Source organism: Aphanomyces invadans (genome assembly GCF_000520115.1).
Source record: "Aphanomyces invadans strain NJM9701 unplaced genomic scaffold supercont1.14, whole genome shotgun sequence".
In the NCBI taxonomy this organism is placed as follows: Eukaryota; Oomycota; class Saprolegniomycetes; order Saprolegniales; family Verrucalvaceae; genus Aphanomyces; species Aphanomyces invadans.
Genome location: NW_008580159.1, coordinates 705,467 through 727,873, shown reverse-complemented (window position 1 = coordinate 727,873; position 22,407 = coordinate 705,467). Strand labels below are relative to the sequence as shown.

At 55.7% G+C, this 22,407-nt stretch overlaps 8 protein-coding genes across 11 annotated transcripts; 2 read left to right on the top strand and 6 right to left on the bottom strand.

The window, feature by feature from the left end:
* Positions 1-64: 64 nt before the first annotated feature.
* H310_07594 lies at positions 65-2,269 on the bottom strand. Of its 2 annotated transcripts, XM_008872999.1 has the most exons (4): positions 1,636-2,269; positions 1,338-1,581; positions 657-1,286; positions 65-607 (listed from the first exon to the last, which is right to left on the bottom strand). In XM_008872999.1, exons 1-4 carry the CDS (start codon positions 2,253-2,255, stop codon positions 110-112), a joined length of 1,992 nt encoding a protein of 663 aa, XP_008871221.1. In that variant the 5' UTR covers positions 2,256-2,269; the 3' UTR covers positions 65-109. The 2 variants fall into 2 exon arrangements, with proteins under 2 accessions (XP_008871221.1, XP_008871222.1); XM_008873000.1 differs by lacking the exon at positions 65-607 and having other exon boundaries at positions 618-1,286.
* Positions 2,270-2,805: 536 nt separating this feature from the next.
* Positions 2,806-6,407, bottom strand: H310_07593 (hypothetical protein; the record flags this gene model as incomplete). The annotated part of the gene is made up of 14 exons (XM_008872998.1): positions 2,806-3,393; positions 3,442-3,657; positions 3,705-3,803; positions 3,945-4,065; positions 4,124-4,572; positions 4,697-4,783; positions 4,862-5,245; positions 5,290-5,388; positions 5,434-5,557; positions 5,607-5,749; positions 5,799-5,924; positions 5,984-6,055; positions 6,103-6,255; positions 6,321-6,407. 14 exons carry the CDS (start codon positions 6,405-6,407, stop codon positions 2,806-2,808), a joined length of 2,748 nt encoding a protein of 915 aa, XP_008871220.1.
* Positions 6,408-6,622: 215 nt separating this feature from the next.
* H310_07592 (hypothetical protein) lies at positions 6,623-7,985 on the bottom strand. The gene has a single exon (XM_008872997.1). It carries the CDS (start codon positions 7,898-7,900, stop codon positions 6,692-6,694), a length of 1,209 nt encoding a protein of 402 aa, XP_008871219.1. The 5' UTR covers positions 7,901-7,985; the 3' UTR covers positions 6,623-6,691.
* Positions 7,986-8,430: 445 nt separating this feature from the next.
* H310_07591 (hypothetical protein) lies at positions 8,431-10,281 on the top strand. Its single transcript, XM_008872996.1, has 3 exons — positions 8,431-8,650; positions 8,701-8,953; positions 9,009-10,281. The coding sequence occupies exons 1-3, from the start codon at positions 8,457-8,459 to the stop codon at positions 10,227-10,229; spliced, it is 1,668 nt and encodes a 555-aa protein (XP_008871218.1). The 5' UTR covers positions 8,431-8,456; the 3' UTR covers positions 10,230-10,281.
* A 303-nt stretch (positions 10,282-10,584) lies between these two features.
* Positions 10,585-14,346, bottom strand: H310_07590. Of its 2 annotated transcripts, XM_008872995.1 has the most exons (13): positions 14,161-14,346; positions 13,942-14,094; positions 13,798-13,869; positions 13,626-13,751; positions 13,431-13,573; positions 13,166-13,289; positions 12,833-13,117; positions 12,582-12,782; positions 11,914-12,530; positions 11,731-11,851; positions 11,501-11,599; positions 11,382-11,452; positions 10,585-11,336 (listed from the first exon to the last, which is right to left on the bottom strand). In XM_008872995.1, the coding sequence occupies exons 1-13, from the start codon at positions 14,305-14,307 to the stop codon at positions 10,631-10,633; spliced, it is 2,865 nt and encodes a 954-aa protein (XP_008871217.1). In that variant the 5' UTR covers positions 14,308-14,346; the 3' UTR covers positions 10,585-10,630. The 2 variants fall into 2 exon arrangements, with proteins under 2 accessions (XP_008871217.1, XP_008871216.1); XM_008872994.1 differs by having other exon boundaries at positions 10,585-11,452.
* Positions 14,347-14,609: 263 nt separating this feature from the next.
* On the bottom strand, positions 14,610-15,901 carry H310_07589 (succinyl-CoA ligase [GDP-forming] subunit alpha, mitochondrial). The gene is made up of 2 exons (XM_008872993.1): positions 15,740-15,901; positions 14,610-15,669 (listed from the first exon to the last, which is right to left on the bottom strand). The coding sequence occupies exons 1-2, from the start codon at positions 15,842-15,844 to the stop codon at positions 14,836-14,838; spliced, it is 939 nt and encodes a 312-aa protein (XP_008871215.1). The 5' UTR covers positions 15,845-15,901; the 3' UTR covers positions 14,610-14,835.
* Positions 15,902-16,244: 343 nt separating this feature from the next.
* H310_07588 (hypothetical protein) lies at positions 16,245-17,246 on the bottom strand (the record flags this gene model as incomplete). The annotated part of the gene is made up of 1 exon (XM_008872992.1): positions 16,245-17,246. The coding sequence occupies one exon, from the start codon at positions 17,244-17,246 to the stop codon at positions 16,245-16,247; it is 1,002 nt and encodes a 333-aa protein (XP_008871214.1).
* Positions 17,247-19,248: 2,002 nt separating this feature from the next.
* Positions 19,249-22,353, top strand: H310_07587. 2 transcript variants are annotated; one of them, XM_008872990.1, is made up of 5 exons: positions 19,249-19,616; positions 19,692-21,204; positions 21,252-21,426; positions 21,469-21,785; positions 21,840-22,353. In XM_008872990.1, the coding sequence occupies exons 1-5, from the start codon at positions 19,274-19,276 to the stop codon at positions 22,291-22,293; spliced, it is 2,802 nt and encodes a 933-aa protein (XP_008871212.1). In that variant the 5' UTR covers positions 19,249-19,273; the 3' UTR covers positions 22,294-22,353. The 2 variants fall into 2 exon arrangements, with proteins under 2 accessions (XP_008871212.1, XP_008871213.1); XM_008872991.1 differs by having other exon boundaries at positions 21,469-22,353.
* The last annotated feature ends 54 nt before the right edge of the window (positions 22,354-22,407 follow it).

Genomic DNA, 22,407 nt, shown 5'->3' with positions numbered 1-22,407 from the left:
TGGTCACGGGACATGTCTCACAAGTTGGCGGCGGACGACGCACGATGTAGGGGTGAACAATCTCTTTGTCATGCAAGGACTCGACAACTTGGAATTATCGCTTTACAAACTAAGGAAGAGCACGGTACTGGTATCGGCGGTGGCCTTGATACACCACATGAGCAGCGTATCCAAGCACAAAGCCGCCGAGCAGGGGAACAACCAACCCACCCGCAATCTTTTTGTCGGTCGTCTCCGCGTGGTGTTGGGCGTAGTGCATGTGGGGAGGTACAACGACGCCTTGCGGATCCGATTTTCCCCATTGAACGTAGTTGGTTTGGTTGAGCCACCACGCAGGATATCCAGGTGCTTGCATCGCTCCTTCTTTGTCAGGTGTCACGTAGCCATCGCTGTATTTCGAAATGAGTTTCCACGCCAACTTCCATCGGTCGGCAACCACCCGCGACGCAAACCCGTTGTGCAGGGCATTAAGGTCGCCATGGTGTAATCCTTTGTCGCGCGCATCGCGGTATTGGACGAGGGCAAACGCTTCGTTTTGGTACTGGTGAATGAACTTGGTCACGTCGACGCTTATCGCGTTGTATCGAAGCGCGCGCCAGTTGTTCACCTGACGATAACAGCGGGATGTGTCATTGTCAACGCCACTTTGGTCGTACCAAATTGAACGCCCACCAGGCCGACTCGAGTGCAAATTCGCCTTGGTAACCGGCGAGGTCGTGGAATGAGTCGGGGAGCGCCGTTTGCGCGCATGAAAAAGGAAGGTATACAGTGCCATGAGGCGCACTCTGACCAAACCAGAGGATGCCAAGGAGTGCGTCGTCACCGTGGTTGGTGTGCAACGCCACCTCACTCGATTCTGTTTCGAGGTTGGTCGATGTTGTCACTTGCGACGGCAGCTTGGCCTGAACGACGTAGCTGTACAGCGTTCGGTGCACAGAGATCGGATTCATCCAAGCTCCGTGGACGCCAGTCGTAAAGCCAGAGTACCGCAGGGGGCTGTCAAATGGTCCAGCGGCCAGCCCTGTGGTCAAGTCATATTGTGTGCCTTGATACTGGTCACGAAGGAGCGTCGTGAGGGCCTCAATCGACACCAAGTGGTCCACAGGCAGTGAAAACGGGTAGTCGGGATACGTGTCCATGTACCCAAACGTCGCTGACACGTTCTGTGACGCCGCAAACGTGCTGTAAATGCGCCACGTCCGGCCATCTGCGAACAGCAGCGGCGACACTGTCGGCGGCTTTGCATACGCAGCTTTGAAGGAAAAATCGACGTAGGAATCGTTGATCTACGAAACGCGATCCGAATGGATGTCGTCGTGCAGCTCTTGCGACCTTACCTTTGGCGTGTACCATCCTTGATCAATTGCTGTCGAGATGACGTCCGGTGACGCCAGGTACCAGTCCGAATCGGTCAAGTTCATCGTGGCGATGGTGAAGTGGTTGGCCACAACGGCGATATGGTTGTCAGGCACGCGCTGGGCCGCCCAAATAGCCCCTCCCTTTCCTCCGACTCCCGCCAATATGTGGAATACCCACACTTCGCCATATCGATCGGTGATTCCGAGGGCTTCCGAGTCGTATCTACAAGCAAATTTGTGGTGTTCTCAGCATATCTGGGACTGTTGAGATTCCTACCCTGGGGCATCGGGGGTGCCACCATATTCACTGTAAAACCCGTGTTCTTCCGCTAGCGACCCCATGAGCTTGATCGCGCACCTTGCGGTGTCGCATCGTTCCATGGCCACACTTGTCAGTTCACCGATACCAAACACCGCGCGGCCACCGGGAATGGACTTGGGCCATCCCGTTGTCCGGGCGCTGCACGTGCTTTCACCAATGGACAACTGCACTTCGTTCACAATTGCATACTCTTGCGCAATGTAGCTGTATGTGGACTCGACTTCCTTGATATACCCCAGCGGCGTCGACACGTTTTCGCCCGATTTGGCAACGTACTGAGGGCTTCTCTCCGGGGCCACGACGCGAGGGTACCCGCCTTGAATGCGATACACAGGTCGCTGCCGATCGCTATGGTGGTGGTGATACTTCTTGGCAGGCACGACCACAAGGCGCAAGTCGGCCGTGTCACTGCCCGCGTCGTCGTTGTGGGTGACCATAGTCGATCCATCGACCGTCGCGTGCTTGCCCACTGCGATCATTGTGCACGCACTCGCCACGCATGCAGTCAAGCCGAACACAGCCGCCGCCACCCTCAGATTCATCGGCTTCATGGGTTCCAAATTGCTCGATGCCATGCCACATCCATCGACAGCAATGCGAAACCCCCGCACTACCAATTGAAACGGTCGGTGTCGTCACTCACACCATTCGGCGGAATTGACTGGAATTAGTGTCACTCTTGTGGCGGCAACTGGCACGACGGCGGCAAATCCGTCCTTGTCATGTGACGGCCATGGCGTGGCGTGCTGTGCCATCTACGTCATGAGAGACCCAGCTAGCCTCGCGGGGTACACTCGGATCACTGCTGAGGGTAGAACATGCAATATATGGGATGACTTTACGGCTCTGTTGTACCAACCTCCTTGGGACTCCCTTCTCGTCGCGCTCGTTCAGCATGCGTGCTTCTGTCGGTGCATTCCTTGCTAGCCTCGTAGAGTTTTACCACGCACGATACAACGCAGCACAGAGGGATGCATTGTCGACAGAGCATCAAGCATTCCAGCACACACAAAGCGCTGCTCGCCCCACAATCGACACATACACGACGTCCCAAGTTCTCGTGGTGAGTATTAATTGACGGTTCAGGAAAGGTCTAAGGATGAGACACAGCCAGCAGCTTGCATTCTATTCATGTAAACGCACATCGACGACTTGGAATCCCTCGAGGAACTCTTTGTAGCTAATGATTCCATCGCTGTCCGAGTCGAGATGGGCCAAGAGCGCATCGATCTGTTCGTCCGTGAGGGGGCTGTCCATGATTGCGTTGAACGTGGCGATGCCTGTGCGGAACTCGTCGATCGAGATTGTCCCTGAATTGTCGACGTCAAAGAGACGAAATGCGGCGCGGATGTGGATGCGATGCTGGTAAAACATGTTGGAGACTTGCTGGAGCACAGACTGTTGCCACGTCATGTCACCCTTCTCCAGCGCGACCTGTTCGCTCGCGTCCTTGACCGTGAATGCTGCCAAGAACTCTTTGTAGTCGATCGTGTTGCCGCCATCCAGGTCCACTGCCTCCATGATCTTGGCCAGCAACTCGTCGGGATAGTTCAGATTCAAGTGGCGCAGCGCTTGGAAAAACTCGTCCTTTTGCAGCACACCGTCGCGGTTCGTATCGAACCGATGAAAGTTGTCGAGCAACGTGCCTTCCAGTTGGAAAAATGCGCGGCCGATCGCGACCAGCGCCGCCATCGTGTCTTTATCCACGTCTTGCTACTCGCATCGGGTCATTGGGACCACACACGTCGCGGGAAGGCGTACCTTTGGTGCCGGCGTCAGGGGCGCAGCACGTTCAGACTTTTTGCGCACGAGCTTGGACGGTGCCGACAGAGACGTCGGGGCCGGCGGCGGTGAAATGAAGCTCTGCGAATTGGCCAGGCGCACATCGGTAAAAATCACATCGAAGCGACTAAAGAATTCCTTGAAGTCGAGCCGCCCGTCGTCGTTCGTGTCGGCGGTCCGCATGAGCTCAAACATCTACGCTTCCAGCTGGAGATCCACTTGACGGGCCACATTCAACTTACTTGTTGATCCGACAGCCCCGTATCCATCGACTTGAGGATGTTCATGAACTCGTCGTACTCGATCGTGCCGTTGTCGTCCGTGTCAAACACTTTGAACGCCTAGGCATACAGGACGATCCATGCTAACATTACGTGCTTCACACACACACGACTTGAATACTTCCAACTCAACCATCGTCACAAAACAGGTCGTTGGATGCAAAACCAGGAAAAAATGGACTGTTGGCACGGCAGGCGGACCTGTTCAATGCTACCAGCGCCCATGGCCCGGTACAGCTTTTTGCAAATGATCGAGATGATGCTTTCTTGCCATCCAGATGCGTCGACGGCAGGGTTCTCGATGCGGTAGCGGGACAAGAACCTGCGTTGTTTGGAATGAGGTCACGGCGAGCGAGGCGAGAGGCCGTGGACAGTCTTACTTGGAATAATTGATCGTGTTGTCGGGTTCCGAGTCGGCCAGTTTCGTTTGGTAAAGGAGGAAGGGCAGATCGATTCCCAGGATGCTCTTGAGCGCTTCGGCCCACACGAGTCGGGGCACTGTGCCCTTGTATTCGTGTTCGTGCTGGGTAAAATACCAAAAAAGGTCGGCTTTGTGGTCGCAAATGCGCTCGGCAATCATGCGAAGCGCGTCGCCTTCTAGGTTTTCCTGCATCTTGGCCTGTTCGTCCTCTGGCCGCTCCCACTCGCTCTCATTCAACGGGTTCCCGTAAAATTGCTGGATCTCGGGCTGCAGGTCGCTGCCAAGTGTCAAGAACGCGCCTTTGTTCATTTGCGTGCCGCAATATCGCGACGCAGAAAACAACGTGATGAGCCGCCCTCCATGCAGAACGTCGTAGCCTTCTGGCACGCATTCGTGGGATCGAATGACCTAACCAAATGCAATGGAAATGAGCACCTCCACCCTCAACATGCACACGATCGTCTGGTTGAACAGAGCGATGGCTACCAAGCTGCCACAGCTTCACGATGACAACATTCCCGCGGTCACGTACCAACGCCACACGATTCACCGCACAAAAGTTGTTGGTCACTTCATGGCCGAATTCTGTGCCCGCCCCGCGCTCCGACGGTTGCCGTCCCTAAACCGTCCGTTCAGTTGCTCCTCCAGTTAAGGCAGTTGTTTCCAATCGCTGCGAGAGCGAGCGGAACTATCCTACCGCGATCGTGCGCGGATCACTCCACAGCATATCTTCATATATCTTGTCTTCAAACCCCGTTTGGTGCAGTGGCGGCTCGCGCTTGCGGTTGATGGCCTTGATGTGCGCCAGTGTGACATTGTCGCATGAAAAGAGACCGCCGTGGACAACGAAAATCTTCTTGAGCACGAGGGCACAGAGCGGGAGCGAGTCGAACAAACCCTGGAACGCATCGTACACAGTGCTCGCGCGGCACGGATCGCCGTCCATGGTGCCGTCGTACTTTGCCCAAATCTCTTCCTCAAACCCCATCCACGAGTTTTGGTTGCGCGATTCGTGATTCCCACGGTTCAAGTACACGCCGTCGGGATAGAGCAGTTTGAAGCACAAGAGCGTCATCATGACCTACCAACCCGTCGTGACATGTCATCGTGACTTGTCGAACGCACCTCCGTGCCGTACGCGCCACGATCGACAAAGTCCCCGTTGAACAAGTACTTGTTTTTCCCCGACGGCAGCCCGTTCGTCGTGAAGATGGTAAATAAATCCTGGTCAGCGTGACGTTATCATGAACGGGATCGGATCGCATGTACCTTCAGTTGCCCGTGAATATCCCCCACGACCGTGAGCTTTTCGCCTTCAGTAACTGCAATTTCTTGCAGCGTTGGCAGTGCCGTAAAGACCTTCTTCGCTTCACTCAGCACGTCCATGACGTATCTGAAGGCAATATCACATGAGTTTTTTCTTGGAGAGAACGTCGTCCTACTTGGAGTGGAGGACGACTCCCTTCTTGAACTGCTCCAGCATGTCCAGCACGTTGTGCAATCGGAGTGGAAATGCAAGGCGCGGGCCCGAGTAGTCGTCTGTGATGGATGACACGCTGTGCGAGATCTTGATCTCTCCTTTGGACTATTTTCAGCAAGTAAGCATGGAGCAACTTGGGTCGACCGACGCATACGGATTGCTTGGCCAAGAGGCTCAACGCCTGAGACGCGCTCTTTGTTTTCTCCGCGCGCTTCATATTGAGCTGCTCCTGGTTGTTGTCGAGCATATTCCACATGGACGACAGCACGACGGTCGTAAACTAGGACCGCTAGTAGTGAGCCCGCCGGGCAACTCGTAAAGTTGACGTCCAAAACGTACTGCTAGCACGGTCTTACGACGGCGCCACGCGGACTGAATTCGAACGGCAGCAGCATCTTCGGCCGTGTACGGCTATGAATCATGGCGTCAACCAAGCCGTCGAGGTGACATGCAGTTACCGCCAAGTTCTCTTCCCGGACGTATATTCCATGCAGCGGGCGGCACTTGAAATGTTGTCGTCCATCTGCAGCAATGCCATCGCAATCCCCCACCGAGCGATCAAGCTCGACCCCGAGCAATGCGCTACGCGTGTCGGGGACGAACCGAACGATCTATATCCAGGAGCAGGTTTGTCATGCAAGGTTGACACCACAGGGAACCACTTGGGGGCACATACACCTGCGTGCTTTCCAAAGACTAGGACGCGGAGCCCAACAGCAATGTCGTTGGCGCCGTGGAACTCGTTGCCAGAATCGCCGCTCATTGTCCGAAGTGAAGGGCGACTTGATATGCAGAATAGTCACCTCTCGCAACTCTTCTTTTAATTCCCTGCTCGACGCCATATAAAAAATTCAATTAAATCGACATCAATGTACAACCAACGCATGCATTTGATTGGTAGAAAATACTTTTCGAGAATGATGATTGGTTAAAATAGCCGGCAACTTTCGGAATTTCTTCATGAGCTGGCTTCAGCCCCCCGCCCCGCGACGACGTACCAGGACGAGCGAAGTGGTTGATGGTGGCGCCTGGGAAGCTGAATAAGAGCTAACACACAACGGCCACTGCGTTATCGCTTATCCTACGCATTTGGTACGTGTCTTCCATCGACTCGTCCTGCCGCAAGAGCATCTCAATCTCGTCTAAGAACCTCTCGTCCGCAAGTTCAAATGTTGCTGCATCTGCTGACTCGTGCACGGCCGCTCCATATTCGACGGCATCTTCTTCTAGATGATGTTCGATCGTGTCCAGCCACTTGAGACCATCTCGATGGCGTTGCATTTGTCGGTCGATCCATTCGTCCATCCAGCACGACTTGGGGCATTCGGAATCGGGCGTCGACGACGGCCACCTCCGCCGTCGTCGTTGCCACAGACCGTCCAGTTCCATTGAGATCGTGTCTTGCTGATTGGTTATGTCTTCGTCATCGTATTCGTCGCATTCTTCTTCCTTGAACACACTCTGCGACACAGACCGCAGTCCCTGCAACGCCTTAAGCTCCTCTGCCCGCTGTGCCATCGCGCTTTCTTGGTTGCATTTCGCGGCACTCCGCACAATTTCGTATTCCATTTCCAAACGCTCCTGCCACAATCGTCGTGTGTGCACTGCAGCCTGCTTGGCCTGCTCCTGCCACTCGGTCATAGCTGCATGACCGTCTCGAATCTCCTGCCGAAGGTTTTCGTTGATGCAGCGCAGTTCGTCGAGCTCAGCGTTCTTCCGGCGCAACTCGTGGCGGTGTTTGTCCTGCTCCGTCTCGAGGGTTTGTCGAAGCGACGTGACGAGGCCTTCAAAGTGATGGAGGACAGCTTCTTGCTGTTCGTGGGCACTGGCCGCTTCCGCCGCGGCCGCTTCCAGCTCTTTGTTCTTTCCTTGAACGATCGCGAGTTCGTCTTCAAGCTTGATCAGTCGAAGGCGCTGCTCTTTGATTGTGGCTTCCATGGCCGCCGATTCTGCCGCCGGCACGTGTTTGCCACTTTTCGGCGACAGCGTCGGAAACTGCCGCCGCAACTTTCTCGTCGACGTCGTGGGTGAGCATGACGACGCGACTAAACATCGGCGCAGCGGAAACACCGACGAGTCCGAGTCGCTCCCGTCGTCCGACATGTCGGAAATGGATTGGTACTTGACCGCGTGGTGGAGCGCTGCGTGCGCCGACACGGGGCGGGATTTGCACGGAGGCGACGTGTACTGTGTGGGCTGGCGTAGTCTCGACGACGCATGGCGACCGTCTGTGTCCTGCTGTCGCACCATCATCATGACGCAGCCAGAGAATATCAATGGCAACCATTCTCCCCACGCTGCTGGCTGGCCGCGAGTCACGCCGAAGTAATTGGTGCCGGGCGAGATGGCACGCCATTGGTCTGGTGCCAGTTACACATGCCATCACACGACAACGAGTGGCCGAGCCCGTAACGCTTCATGATACAACGCCGAGGGGTCAGAGGGACAGGCACTCGACGCCGGGACGTCGGCGCTGCCGGTCGATGGAATCGTTGGTTGAACGACAAACTCGGTCGTCGTGGTTTGGCAAAGGTCTACCTGCGGGCAGGTGTGCAACAACGACCTGATGTCGTGGTCTGGATGGCCACCGAGGTGACATCCACCACAATAAGAGTGCAGGCACGACTTAGACGCCTTTGCGTCAGCGAGTGGCGTACCAAGGCAGGCGAGTATACTCAACGTACGAGCGAGGCCACGCCCGTGAGTTTTCTCGTGCGACAACCACCGGCAGCGGCAACGTGGCAAGCAATACCTAGATGCGAGTAACTGGCCGTGAAACCGCCAACGGCAACCTTTTGGAACGCACGGAACGATGGCTGCAGCTCGTTCAGGTGACCCGGATGTTCGACATGCTGCCATTCTAGATGAGCTCCGGCCCGAGTTTCCAGATGTGGTGGCTTTGGATGCGAAAGCGGCCGAGTGCATCGCTGCTGGACATGTCCTTCCTGGTCTTGTGTGTTGGGAGCGTGCGCTCTTCCTGCGGCAGCATTACTTGGGCTACGAAAGGTGCGTGCGGTCACCAAAGCGCTTAAGCTACACTTGACCAACGACCGCAGCGCCGAAGTGTGGGCGCAAGCTCGAGCTATGTGCCAGTTCTGCGCGTCGGCAGCTGGGGATGCACTGCGCCGCAGCGACTTGGACACAGCTCGACGTCTCCTGTCGAAGGCCGACGCATTGTCGACGCAAGACGACGTGTTAGCCATCGACATCTTCAACCACTTGGCATGTTACTATCGCCGAGTGGGCAAGCTCCGCGCGGCCTACGACTACCTAAAGAAGGCCATCGCGGTAGACCAGCGGCTGCATCCAGTAATCTTTCCAAAACATGCTGGCGCCCTTGACAATTGCGCACCTGATTGCCTAGCCATGCAAGACCAAGGCCGCCGAGACCAGGCTGAATGCGTGTGCAATTCTATCGCAGCTCGGCCGCCACGACAAGGCACTCTCGCTCGCTCAGACAGCGCTCATTTTGCTCCAAGGCCAAGCGATGGATGCCGCGTCCTGTGGAGAGGGTGGGGTGACCGCTGTTGCGTCCGACATCTTTGAGGCGCAGGCCGTGGCGCACCACAATATCGCCGTCGAGGAAGAGTTCCTCGGGAAGACATTGCAGAGTTTGCATTCATATCGGCGAGCAGCGTTGTTGGCGGCTACCCATTGTGGCGCCTCACATCCGTTGACGATGGAGCTAACCAAATCGCTGGACGCGGCGGAAGCAGCGCTGGCTCAGAAGAAGACCCAAAAGATGTTCAAGAACGGTCGAGACATCAAAGCCAAGGCGGTGTACGGACACACCCCAGTCGGAAAAGCGCAAAGTCCAACGAAATCGCAGCCGTTCGTTCCAAAAGCCACCAGAACGGCGTACGGAGTAAAAAGCACATCGCCGTCGTCCACGCAAGTGCTGCAGGACGAGCTATTGCCAACAAAGATCATAAACATGGCGCAATTTGAAGATGCCGCTTTGACCGACAACTTTGACGTCAACTCAGTTTATGAAGGTGCCGTGTACAAGGAGGCGCGGGGACAAGACGAAGCGGCGACATCCGACGTTGGCATGGCGGGCCAGAACATCGTGATGCTTCTAACCCCTCGGCGGGAAGCTCCCGACGAAAACGTGGATGGTTCTGCGTCGGACACAACAGATGTGCGCGACGCAACCGAGTCCACGGGACGTCAAGATGAAAAAGCCGCCACGAGTGAGCGCGACGATAGTCCTGAAGGCGCCAAACAATGCGTCGACGCTAGGGATACGTGTGGTGCTGGTACCGACGGGGGTGTCGATCTAGGTGAAATTGTGCCACCGAACGACATGCCAGAAGATGTCGGAGATGATCTCGACAAAGCGCAAGCGAAGGAAAACGACATGCAGGACGAGCTGTTGGCAGCATCGAAAGCTCTCGACGCAGACGAAAGTGACTACCGACCAGATCACGACGATGCAGGAGACGACAGTGACCACCAACATGACGACGGGGTCGGCGATCCCGGGAATGATCTCTCGGACGATGAAACCAAACTTGACAACGACAAGCAAGGGGATGGTCGAGATGATGCAAAGAGCGATATTTCTCAAGAGGACGACGCGTAATTCAATAAACACTTGAATGATCGCCACGGTCCGCGCGTCCGTGTGTGCGTGAGGGATGCGCGTGTGTCCAAAAGTAGGATGGAGTTCGGCAGAGGACCACATCGCAACGCGGGAACCCAGCAACTACCGACTGCTTGGCACGATCTGCAAGTCTGTGATGACGATCCAGTTTCGTCGGGGTAACGCATGCCCAGGTGCGCTCCGTCGACTGTTCTGTGCTGTCTCGGCCTAGCGGCCTCAAAACAACATGGCACTTTCTCGACGCACCGACGGCAGTCGAACGACGAGTCTTCTGCGGCCACCACATCCACAAGCGGCCCTGCTTGGACGGATGGTATGGTGGGTTTTCCCCGTTTGTCCACTCGAGTATGCCGTGTTCAAGAATGGGAAGCTGGCACGCGCTACGATTCCACACTGACGACCTGGAACCCTTCTAAAAACTCCTTGTAACTAATCACGCCGTCGTGGTTCTTGTCAAGGTGCGACAACAGCGCGTCGATTTGTTCTCGGCTCAGCGGAGAGTCCAAGATCGAGTTGAACTCGGCAATGCCAATGCGAAACTGGTCGCGGTCAATCGTGCCCGAGTTGTCTTGGTCAAACATGCGAAAACACATGCGGATGTGAATGCGGTGCTGGTAAAACAAACTCGCGACTTGCTGAAGAATCGTGTCTTGCCACGTCATGTCGCCAAGGCACTTGTGGTGCGTGACGTCAGCGACGCTGAAAGCGGCTAAAAATTCCTTGTAGTCGATCGTGTTGCCTCCGTCCGTGTCGATCGCCGCCATGATCTTGCGGACAAGAGGCGGCTCAAATTTAAAGCCGAGCTGGGACAGCGCCGTCTGGAACTCGTCCCGTTGGAGCACACCGTCGTGGTTGATGTCGAACGAATCAAACACTTCTTCCAACGACTTTTCGAGCGAAAACACAGCCTTTCCGATGTCCAAGAGCGCGACCAGCGTTTCCTTGTCCACGGGGGACGGTGTGTGCGAACTCGTCTCGATCTCCATGGACGATTTGCGCCTCATGAGTTTGGCTGGACTCATCATGTCAGTCGTTTGGGGAGATGACGGCGGCGTGTCCGACGCAAGGGCCGATGGCGTCGACGGACTGTCCGTCTTGGTCAGCCGGACATCCTTGAAAATCACGGCAAACCTCGACACAAACTCTGTAAAGTCCAATCGACCGTCGTCATTCGTGTCCGCGGTGCGCATCAACTCGTAGATCTGCACAAACTAAGTCGTGCCACACGTCTCGCTTCGACGCGTTCATACCTGGCTCTCGGACAATCCGGTATCGAGTTTCTTCAAGCCGTCTGCAAATTCGTCGTACTCGATGGACCCACTCGCGTCCGTGTCAAAGATCTGGAACGCCTACAATGACCACAAAATGCCGCACGACGATGAGGGTCCACAGCGAATGCACAAGCTAGTGCATTTGACGCAGTGCTGGCTGGATTGCACATGTGACTGCAAAACGATAGAGAGAGAACCAAAATACGTACGTGTTCAATGCTGCCGGCGCCCATGGCACGGTAGAGCTTTTTGCAAATGATCGAGATAATGGCGTCCTGCCAACCCGACGAGTCGATCGCTGGGTTCTCGATTCGATACCGAGACATAAATCTACATCCAGCCTCCGTCACCATCGACCATGCGCGACCCGTGGAACGGCCATGTGGACGTACTTGGAATAGTTGATCGAGTTGTCGGACTCCACGTCGACGAGCTTGGACTGGTACAGCAGAAATGGCAGGTCCAACTTGAGCTCCGACTTGAGGGCGTCGGCCCACACCACGCGTGACACGCGGCCATTTTTGTTCTGGTCATGCCGCGTAAAGTACCGAAAGAGATCGGATTTGTGTTCGCAAATCCGCTCAGCAATCATGCGAAGCGAGTCTTCTTCGAGCGAGTCGTGCATGGCACTTGTCGATGCGTCGAGTGGGGGTTGCGTAGAGGTGGAGGCAAGGGGGTCAGCGACTGCCGGTGGAGGCTCCGCCACGCTGAACTGCGGAAACATGGGCTTGACGCGGCTGTACGTGTGCAGCGGCGGTGCGAGAAACTGTTGAATCTCGGGTCTGCAGTCAGCCTTTAGGGTGCAGAACGCGCCCTTGTTCAACTGGGTCCCGCAGTACTTGGACGCGGAAAAGAGCGTGATGAGGCGGCCGCCATGGAGCACTGCATAGCCCTCCGGTACACACTCATGCGACCGAATGACGAGCGCTACTTTGTTCACGCTGCAAAACTCGTTTGTGATGTCTTCGCCGAACTCGATGCCGGCTCCGCGGACAGATTCATGTTGGCCCTGAACAAGTCATTCATCTCACATTTTTCTATTACAAGTCAACCAACGTACTTGTATAGTTCGAGGGTCGCTCCACAGCATGTCCTCAAAAAGACGGTCTTCAGCGACCTTCGAGTGCAGTGGAGGCTCTCGGAACCTGTGGATGTTGTTCAGCTGAGCGAGCGTGACATTTCGCGTTGAGAAGAGCCCGCCATGAACGATGAAGATGCGATCGAGGACTAAGGCGCACAGCGGAAGCGAATCAAACAGGTCCTAGTGTGGAATTTTTTAACAGTATGTCGACACGTGCAGAATCGGTGCACCTGGAGCCCTGTCAACACTGTCATCGCTTGGTTGGTGGCGGTCGGGTCGTCCGTGCAATTGTACTTGCGCAGAATCTCCTCCTCGAACCCCATCCACGAGTTCTGGTTGCGCGATTCATGATTGCCTCGATTCAAAAACACTCCTTGGGGATACAGAAGCTTGAAGCAGAGCAGGATCATGACGACTTCGGCGCCATAATGTCCTCGGTCAACGAAGTCCCCATTGAACAAGTACTTGTTCGTGGCCGACGGGAGTCCGTTGGTCAGCAAGATGCAGTATAAGTCCTGCATCCGACGCCATGAGCGCTCGCATGGAGTCCATCCATGGCGTACCTGCAATTGCCCATGCAAATCGCCGATGATTGTCAGCCTGTCCATGGGGCCGACGTCAATGTGTTGTAATGTCGGAGCCGCTCGAAACAGCGGAGTTGCGTGCGCCAGCACTTCCATCACATACCTACACAAGAAAAAATCAATCTTTATGGCTGCACGAGCCCTTGCACATATCCACAGAGCACAATGATAAAGACACTCTCAACGACGACACCGTCTTCTGGTCCAGCATGGTTTTGCTTGGGCGATATACAGGTCGACGTACTTGGAGTGCATGACGTGACCCAGTTTGAAGTGTTCCATCATGGACAACACCATCGGCAACGTCAGCGGCCAGTTCAATCGCGGCCCATCGTAAGCCGCTGGTAGCGCTGAGATGGTTCTTGTGAGTGGGGGCTTGGACAACACCTAGCAACAGCGATGAAATTCGAGGTCGCTGACAACTGGTTTCATCGTGTACCATGTCTTTAGCAAGCGCCGAGAGAACGTCGCATGCAGACTTGGTTTGTTCCGCACGCTTCAAGTTGAGCTGCTCCTGGTGATTGTCCAGCGTGTTCCACGTTTGAGTCAGGACGAGAGTTTTGAACTAGGCGCAAGGACAATGAGGCCAGCATGGGATGAATGAGGTTTACCGCCAAAATTTGCTTCCGGCGGCGCCACATGGCCTGCAATGTGCAGGCTGCTGCATCTTGCACGGAGAACGGCTAGAACAATTTGAAATGAGGTGTTCAAGCAGGAGAAGGCATCGTCCGGACGTTGCATGAAGTTTGGTGTACCTCGACCTGGTCCTTGCGGACAAACATGCCCCGGTTCAACTTGCACTGGAAGAATCGGTGGGAATTCCATGTGCCGTCACAATTGCCGACTGGTCGAAGGAACTCAACGCCTATAATGGGGGGTTCTGCCGATTCGGTCATGTATCGGACCACCTACATGCATATTTTCGCTTTGAGCACAATGGCAACGGCACTCACTAATCGATAGTCAGAACTTACAGCTGCATACTTGCCGAACACGAGCACTGATACCCCGACGGCAATTTCACCATGAGCCGTGGGGCGTCCGTTTACATCCATTGCATGCCGCCCAATCCCATACACAGCCTCCTTCTCCGCAGCGTCATCCCTCTTTCGCTTGAGCATCTTGCGGTTCGATTGTCCAAGATTGCGCCGATGCAGAATCCCTCCAACAATTTATGACATATTCACGTTTTCCTATAAGAACGCATAAAACGTAACTGTCCGAATACGTTATTTCATCAACGTTTTATTGAATTCCGGCTCTTCTTACAATCCGTTCACACGGATGCAAGTCGGGCAACGAGAGCATCAACGGTAAACTGACACACTGAAGATTAAATGCAAGTTCTCACTTCACTCGCATGGCTTGGTTCTAGTTGCGTCATCGTTCACCTCCCACGTGTGGTTGTCCAACCAGTCAAACTTTGGTGTTAAAGTCTTTAACGCATTTAGCAGCTTTGCTTTCTTTGGTGACGCATGGTCGTTCACTGTACCGTCAAGTTACACAGACGTGGTTGGTGTCGATTGCGCTGGAGGCGACATCTTCGAGGAGGAAGGCGCAGTACGATGCATATTGCACTCGATTGTAATGAGAATAATGCGGGGGTGGGGTATTTGGCTACAAACAACCTAGGCACCAAGCCACTGGGCTTAGTTACCAGCGCGCTTGGCGAATTGTTGCAACATGGTCGTGCCGAGGCGAGCGGGCGAGCGGGTGACGGTGACGCCAGCCTTTTCCAAGGCAGCGAATTTGCCTTCAGCCGTACCCTTGCCTCCAGAGACGATGGCACCGGCGTGGCCCATGCGGCGGCCGGGAGGGGCGGTGATACCGGCAATGAAACTAACCACAGGCTTGTTGGGGTCACCGTGTTCCATGAGCCACTCCGCAGCTTCTTCTTCTGCAGTCCCACCGATTTCACCAATCATGATGATGCCTTCGGTTTCAGGGTCGTTCGTAAAGCGTTCCAAGCAGTCAATAAAGTTGGTGCCGTTGAACGGATCCCCGCCGATGCCGATGACGGTGGATTGACCCAAGCCGGTCGTGGTCGTTTGGTGTACGGCTTCGTAGGTCAAGGTACCCGAGCGGGACACAATACCAATCTTTCCCTTGGAGTGGATGTAGCCGGGCATGATACCCATCTTGCACTCACCAGGCTTGATGATACCAGGGCAGTTGGGACCGATCAAACGCGACGTCTTTTGTTGCTTCAAGTGCCACTTGACCTTGACCATGTCTTGTTGTGGGATGCCTTCGGTAATAGCCACGATCAACGGGATTTCGGCGTGGATGGCGTCGATGATAGCTTGCGCGCAGTACGGAGGAGGCACATAGATGATGGACGCTTCAGCGCCGACTTCATCCTTCGCCTCTTGCACCGTGTTGAACACGGGCAGACCCAAATGGGTAGTACCGCCCTTCTTGGGCGTCACACCGCCGACATAATTGGTGCCGTACGCAATCGCTTGCTCCGAATGGAAGGTACCCTAACCATTGCACAAAGGCCACCGCTTGTCATCGCTGCTTGCCATCGGAAGTGTCAAACAGAGAACTTACTTGCTTGCCGGTGAAACCTTGGCAGATGACCTTGGTGTCCTTGTTGATCCACACCTTGGCGGACGCCGACATCCGTCGGACGGCTTGTGTTTGACGGCTGAGCATGATGGAGATGCGGCGGAACCTGTCGTTTCTGTCAGTGAATATATTGGGCGGTTCGCAACACACCTCATGACACCACGACCAAACCGGAGGTATCCGGATATCCGGATACTGGGCCTCGTAATTTATACTTGCAACTTGTATGTTCCGGTGTGAATGGGGGACCAACCCCAACCCCTACTTCCAGAAATATTATAAGTTAGAGGTTTTGCATCATACGATTTCACAAGTCATGGAATAACACAGGTATGTAGTATCAAGATATTTGTCATGTTCAAGTGACGTGTCAAGACATTTGACAGGTGTGATATATGGACCGTTTTGTTAGCGACACCAACAAGTGTGATGCGCGTGTGCATGTGGACCATCTTGAGCAATGAAAGCTACACCCTGCATCCCTCGGCTAACAAGACGACGACGGTGGCGGTTGCATGTTCGGTGTGTCCAGGAGCAGCGTCGAGTACGAGTTCAAGCACTCAATCTCGCGGAAGGACGACCAAAACGAGTCACCAGGAGTGCTCAGCGATGGAAGCTCGTCGGTGAACTGCCCGATGAACTCTAGATCTTCCAGTGTGAATGTTGCGCTGATTCGATCTGTACGTGGACACTCTGGCGCGCCGTTCCAGACGTTTATGGCTGTGGTCGTCGAGATCGGCGGGTGGAATGGCAATGGCTCCAAAGATGCATCGTCGACCAGGATGGCCATGTCATGGTCTTCCTCAGCGTTGGCACCAAATTCGGACTCGTCAGAAGAATCGTACGAGTACCTTGTTCGACGAACGCAACTGCGATTCGACTTTCGTGGAAGGACTGGTCCAGCTTCCACCCCCGACTGCATCGACGAAGTCAGCGACAGCCGCCCTTTGAACAGCACATCGTTATCGTCGTACTTGCGAGGCCGGTGCTTCTTGGGCGAAGTATACATGATAGCGTCCGGTGCCAAGATTCGACCATGCTTTTCCAGATGATGAGAGAGCGGCTTTAAACCAGCCATGTCCCTAGCAACCGCCATCTCGAGCTTGGATCGAAGGTCGTGCATTTCCTTGATCTGAGCGCGGCGTTGGGCTGGAGTCATGGCATCCAACACGTCCTGGCGAATTTCGTACTTGACCAGCCCGAGCATGCCCGACAATTTGTCGAACTTTTTGCTTAGGCGCATGGGAGCACAGTTAAGTTGGAGCCCGAGCCACTTGCGAAGACTTGTGCCGTTGGGGACATTTTCGAGACGGCTGGCTTTGAACAAACTGGACAGGTAGTGCGTGTACTTGATTTCCTCGAGTGGCCACGAGCCAATGCGGCGGGAGCCCGTCAGTGGGATCGGGGTCAGCGGAGGCAAGTTGTGGTGTGGCATGGAATGCGCTGCCATCTTCGATGGCTTGGCCATGTTGTCGTACGAGTACCCCATCGTTGATATACTACACAGCGTAGTTGTGTCGAAGACGGCGAACGTTTGGAAATGACCACCAGCATCTCGCAAACGATGACGCGGAGAAGCTACCCTTCCACCTCCATGTACGGACAGGTAGCGTGCATTCCTGTTGTGATCTCTCGAGCAGGACAACCATCGCGCCGACCCGATTGCATCGTCACAAGCAGAACAAGTTCAATCGCCCATGTTGAAGTCGTCCGGACGTTTGTCGTCGTGGCGCCATGGGCGGCGCGCTTCCCCAGTCGCAACAACCAGTATGCTCACGGGGATCCGCGGCAGAGAAACCTGGTGGCTCGCATCGGCGTGCACGTCGCGCCGCCTCGCCCGCTCCCACCCCCTTTCGCCCCCTCCTTCAGCAGACGCCAAAGCACAAACGAGTAGTACTGCAACGTCCCACGAGCTTAGTACACATTTTTACAGTAGACCATTCTCAGCCATCGACGCCTTGTACGAATGGTTCAAACGGAGGCGAAGGCGCCAGGCACATGAACATGGGGACGACCTCGACGCAGGACGCTCCCGGTTTGCGGCATCCATGGGAGCGGTCGTCGCGATGCTTTGCTGCGGACGAAAGCATGGCACTCCATGGGATGCAACGACGATCGAGAAAATTCCATCATGTCGTCGCTGCGACCACGTCGCGGGTCATGCGATATCTGAGACTTTCGCGATCGGTGGGACGACGTGGTTTGTACGACGACATCCTCATCGCCTGGGTCGTGGATGGGCGGTGGGATCATGGCCGTCCCACCTGTCCAAAGTCCACGAGGTCCTCCTGTCTTTTCGCATTTCAGCTCGGGGCGTCCAAGAAGGCGGAGAGTAAGAGCCTTTGGGGGGTGATCCGTCGTAGAGGCGATGCGATCGCTCCACGTTCCGTTCTCGACGCGATTGCATCGTCTCGCCATCGCACGGACTTCGCCCTTTCGAGAAAACCTGACGCGGGGTGGCTCCATGGAGGCCAAGGAGCCAGCGACGGACCACCAGCACTTTCGCAAAGACGGGGGGGGGGTATTCTTGCGAGTGTGCACCAAGGGCGGCGACATCATGGGGCACCATGGATGTTACAAGTAGTATTGCTGTCAAATCCATTCTTGCTGCACACAAAAGCGATTACCAAGTGGGGGTGCCTGCGCTTCGACACGATGCTCTTCGGATCCCATGCATGCAACCCAAGCACCAGCACGCATAAGATCGGCGAACGGTGCACGACTCTGCATGCGACCGTTGGTCCAACCTCCACGGCGCCACCGCGTGAAGAGGTGTCCACTGCCTCCAACCCATCCACGCGAACGTTGGTGCATGTCGTACCAGCCCCGTGAACATGAGCAAAGAGCCATCGACCACATCGATGTTCGAGCGAGTTGGCTCGACCCCACTGACGGCTCAGTCCATGTGACCCTCGAATCGGCTCGTTTTATTCTCCTAAATACGTCTTGTGGGACATTCCATGGGACCATCCACGTACACATCCCAATTTCTAGCCACACAATTCACGATAAATGGACAAAACTTGGCTCACCCGTGCCGGCCATCCGTTTGGACGACCCACCTGGGCCGCGCGTCGTTGGCCGTCTCGAACGAGCTCCACATCGTCGACCGATGCGTCCCCACCACCCACATGGGGACATGCCCAACAACCGTCCATGTTGAAAACCGAGATATTTTCGGCCAGGGATTGCCGTACATGCAGGATCGACCACGCCTTGTTCAGTCCCCCCTGAGGGGGCCAGCATGATCCGAGCCTCGAGGAACGTTATACACTCGCCAGCCCCGATGTGTGTCGCATTGTCCATGGACCCGTCGCGGTGGGCGTGGATGCCATCGGAACGGCTGCTTCGTGATGGCGTGGCGCTGTCGTGGCCACCACTTGGCGAGGCGACAGCCGATAGCCACCGCCCATGTTATTGATGGAGTCAGCAGTCTCGTCTGTGATTGGCTAAAACTCGCCCGATATTCCCACACCCCGAGAAAGCCAGAACCCGCCCACAAAACGCACGGCTGGGATGGCCAAGGCAACGCAGCAGCCGAGTCCGGCCACGACTCCGTCCCCGCCGGCACGACGGACCCGCGGACGAAGCAGCACGTCGGACGCTGCGGAAGGTGACAGCAACAACGGCGATGACAGTGACGGCAACTCGACGGGCCGCCGACGCCGCGGAAAGAAACCGACCAAGAAACGCAAGTTGGACAAGCAAACCAAGCCAAAACGAAAGCCACGCACGGACGAAGACGACGGTGGCAACGACGACGACGACGACGATGGATCGGTCGTCGCGGATCTCTGCGAAGTGTGCAACATCAACGAGAACGACGAACTGTCGCTGATATGCGACGCTTGCGACAAAGGTACACACCGTCGTGTACTTGCCATCGCTCGTTTTGTGATGACGTGCCCATGATCGTGTTCGTTGCATGTTGTAGTCTTTCACACGTACTGCTTGAATCCACCGTTGGAGCATATCCCGCCAGGCGATTGGGTCTGTCCCCAATGCCTCCATACCAAGACCCCAGATAATCCGCAAAAACCAGCCGACGAACCGGTACACGCGCGTGCCACCGCGACATCGCCATCCTGTTCGTCGAATCGAACGTCTCCTGCCAAGACTCCAACGTTTCCTTCGTCGTCGAGTGGTACACTCGTGCATCGGTCGCCACGGCGCTTGACAGCTTTGGCTCCGTCACCGGCACCGAGACCGTTGGCCCCTGCTCCGGCGGCGCCCCTCCGCTCGATTCTACCTCAGCAGCAACTGCAGCCGTCGTCTACGCCGCAACACCCGTCTATGACACCTGCATCGTCGACCAGTGTGCCACCGCCAGCGTTCCACCACCACCACGACGACATGAATCCGCATCCGTCCCGCCAATCTCCTCGACGTTCGTCGTACGATGCCATGAAGGACCTTCAAGAACAGAACCAAGTCCTTCAGCGAGAAAACCAAAAGCTCATGGAGTACATCGATCGGCAGAATCGTCGGATGGACGAGCTCTTGCCACTGGAAGAGGCACTACGCTCCATGCAGTACAAGTACCGAAAACTGGAGGGCCAGCTCGTGGAAGCGCAAGCACAATTGAGCTCGACCGCCGCCTCCCACGCAAGCGCGGGGTCTTTCTCGTCGCACAGTGTGTTGCCCAAGTACACTCCTCAGCCGAGTCCTTACCTCCCACGACCGGATGAAGGGCCGCCTGACTACCGCCCGACCTCGTCATCGAGTGGTCACTATGACATGCGTGGCAGTAGCCACCACCATCCTCTCCGCCGAAGTACCGATTTTCCGCATCAACCGTTCCGGCACACCGAATCTGACTACGCTGCGCGCGCGCACCACGCCGATGAACCTCCTGCTGTTCGAGGCCACCATCTCCAGCCACAGCATCTCCATCACCACAGTCGCTACGTCAAGGGCAGTAGACAAAACGATGTGTCATACTACCGTGACGCCAAGCCCCCGGCGTCCAGAGACTTTTCAACGCCTCAGTATCATCACCCGTCATCGTTGCCGTACTCCCAACCCCCTATATACCAAAAGAGCAACCTTGGCTCAACATCCAAGCACGCCCAGTCATCGTATGCTTCATCGTCCCATCATGCGCAGTACCCACCCCCGTCTACGGCGCACCTCCGAGGCTCCGATATGGACAATTACAGCTCGCACTCGCAGCTGCCTCCCCCATCTTCCTACTACCGCCCCCACAGTCACCATCCCCCCTCGGCGGCTCCAAGCAACCAAGCCGACTCGTTCTTGCCCCGTCCACCTCTCCCGGATCGGTCGTCGGCACCGACGTCGTCCCATGCCGCCGCCGACTTGCCGAAAGTTGCGATTCCTGTCTATAGCTCGGACGAAGACGACCGTCCCCACCATCAGCACCACGACCACGACGACGATGCTGCCAACGTCCTCAACTCGATGAAACGAACGGAAGCCTCTTCGGAACGGTAGGGCAATGGTTTGCCGCTCACAAACATGACGGGATAGAGTGCAGGTTAAACTTGTTGACCCCTACAGCCAACGATGCAGCGAATGCTGCGGCATCGACGCTCGCGATCCTGAAGCCGACCAACACGACCGAGGAAGCGCCGTCGGCCCATCGAATTGGACTGTACACGCCGCGAAGTCGGCGGCTCATGCTCGATCGATACCTGCTCAAGCGATCCAAGGTATCATGTGATGACGAGGCGAAGTCCTAACATGCAACGTAGCGCTTGTCACGGCACAAATGGTTCAAGTACCCCGTGCGAAAAACGCTGGCCGACACAAGGCCGCGGGTCAAAGGCCGCTTCGTCAAGCACGATCTCGTTGAGGACGAAGAAGGCGACTTGTCGTCGTCGCCGAAAAAGACACCGTCCGAATCTCCCCACAGGACCAAGAGCGAAGACTTTGAGACCAACAAGTCCGACTTTGACTACATACAAGCGTTTGCTCTGTGTGTGAAGGAGACCAAGGACGCTGTCGACAAGGTCGTACTCGACATTTTGCGCAACAAGCAGCGCAAGGGCGAGCTCGTGTCGTGGGACTCGTAAGCTGTGCGACTGCCGCGACCCGTCCTCATGGTTGTTTGGTCTGTTTTTAGATGGACAATGAGTTTGGAAGGGTCGTTGACGTCGCTGCTGCCGAAAGAGTACGTGGCGTCTCCGTTCCCCGCCATTTTTGGCGAGCTCGTGTACATTTTGGGCGATGCCGAAGAAGATTGCAACCAGGAAAATTTTTGCCGAGCCCTCCAAGCGGGCGCGATTTACGTCGCAGTCTGTTTGAGTTTTTTCACCGCGACCCACTCGCCCAAATCGTACGAGAGCCGTATCTCGCCCATCTTGAGCCACTACAGCCAGACAACCAAGAAACTCTGGCAAGAAGAGCCGCATGTTCAGAAGAAGCACACGTTTGCCATGATGAAGTCGATCGTAGACGGCATCGCTGGCGTCATCGCCGTCGGGTATCACGACGGCAAACAGTACCTGAAGCCCGTGTCCGTGGCCGAACTGCTCGTGGATGAGACGGCGTCGGAAGGCAGCGCAAGTTCGCATTAACGTCGGACGGACGAGTGAATCCTATGGTAATATTATTCATGCCGAATTGGTGTGTGCACACTTTTGTCTCTCGCGTGCTGCACGCGTGAGCTACAACGTGGAAACGAGGGAGCG

Coding starts and splice junctions, on each gene's coding strand:
- H310_07590 (XM_008872994.1), bottom strand. CDS start 14,307: ATGCTCAAGCGAAAGAGGGATGACGCTGCGGAGAAGGAGGCTGTGTAT. Junction 13,870..13,941: donor TCCGCAAGGACCAGGTCGAG/GTACACCAAACT, acceptor AAATTGTTCTAG/CCGTTCTCCGTGCAAGATGC. Junction 11,600..11,730: donor GCGCCGGCAGCATTGAACAC/GTACGTATTTTG, acceptor TGGTCATTGTAG/GCGTTCCAGATCTTTGACAC.
- H310_07592 (XM_008872997.1), bottom strand. CDS start 7,900: ATGATGATGGTGCGACAGCAGGACACAGACGGTCGCCATGCGTCGTCG.
- H310_07589 (XM_008872993.1), bottom strand. CDS start 15,844: ATGCTCAGCCGTCAAACACAAGCCGTCCGACGGATGTCGGCGTCCGCC. Junction 15,670..15,739: donor AAGGTTTCACCGGCAAGCAA/GTAAGTTCTCTG, acceptor TGCAATGGTTAG/GGTACCTTCCATTCGGAGCA.
- H310_07594 (XM_008872999.1), bottom strand. CDS start 2,255: ATGGCATCGAGCAATTTGGAACCCATGAAGCCGATGAATCTGAGGGTG. Junction 1,582..1,635: donor GGCACCCCCGATGCCCCAGG/GTAGGAATCTCA, acceptor ATTTGCTTGTAG/ATACGACTCGGAAGCCCTCG. Junction 1,287..1,337: donor AAGGATGGTACACGCCAAAG/GTAAGGTCGCAA, acceptor CGCGTTTCGTAG/ATCAACGATTCCTACGTCGA.
- H310_07587 (XM_008872990.1), top strand. CDS start 19,274: ATGGCCAAGGCAACGCAGCAGCCGAGTCCGGCCACGACTCCGTCCCCG. Junction 19,617..19,691: donor ATGCGACGCTTGCGACAAAG/GTACACACCGTC, acceptor TGCATGTTGTAG/TCTTTCACACGTACTGCTTG. Junction 21,786..21,839: donor GAGCTCGTGTCGTGGGACTC/GTAAGCTGTGCG, acceptor GTCTGTTTTTAG/ATGGACAATGAGTTTGGAAG.
- H310_07591 (XM_008872996.1), top strand. CDS start 8,457: ATGGCTGCAGCTCGTTCAGGTGACCCGGATGTTCGACATGCTGCCATT. Junction 8,651..8,700: donor CATTACTTGGGCTACGAAAG/GTGCGTGCGGTC, acceptor CAACGACCGCAG/CGCCGAAGTGTGGGCGCAAG. Junction 8,954..9,008: donor TAGACCAGCGGCTGCATCCA/GTAATCTTTCCA, acceptor CTGATTGCCTAG/CCATGCAAGACCAAGGCCGC.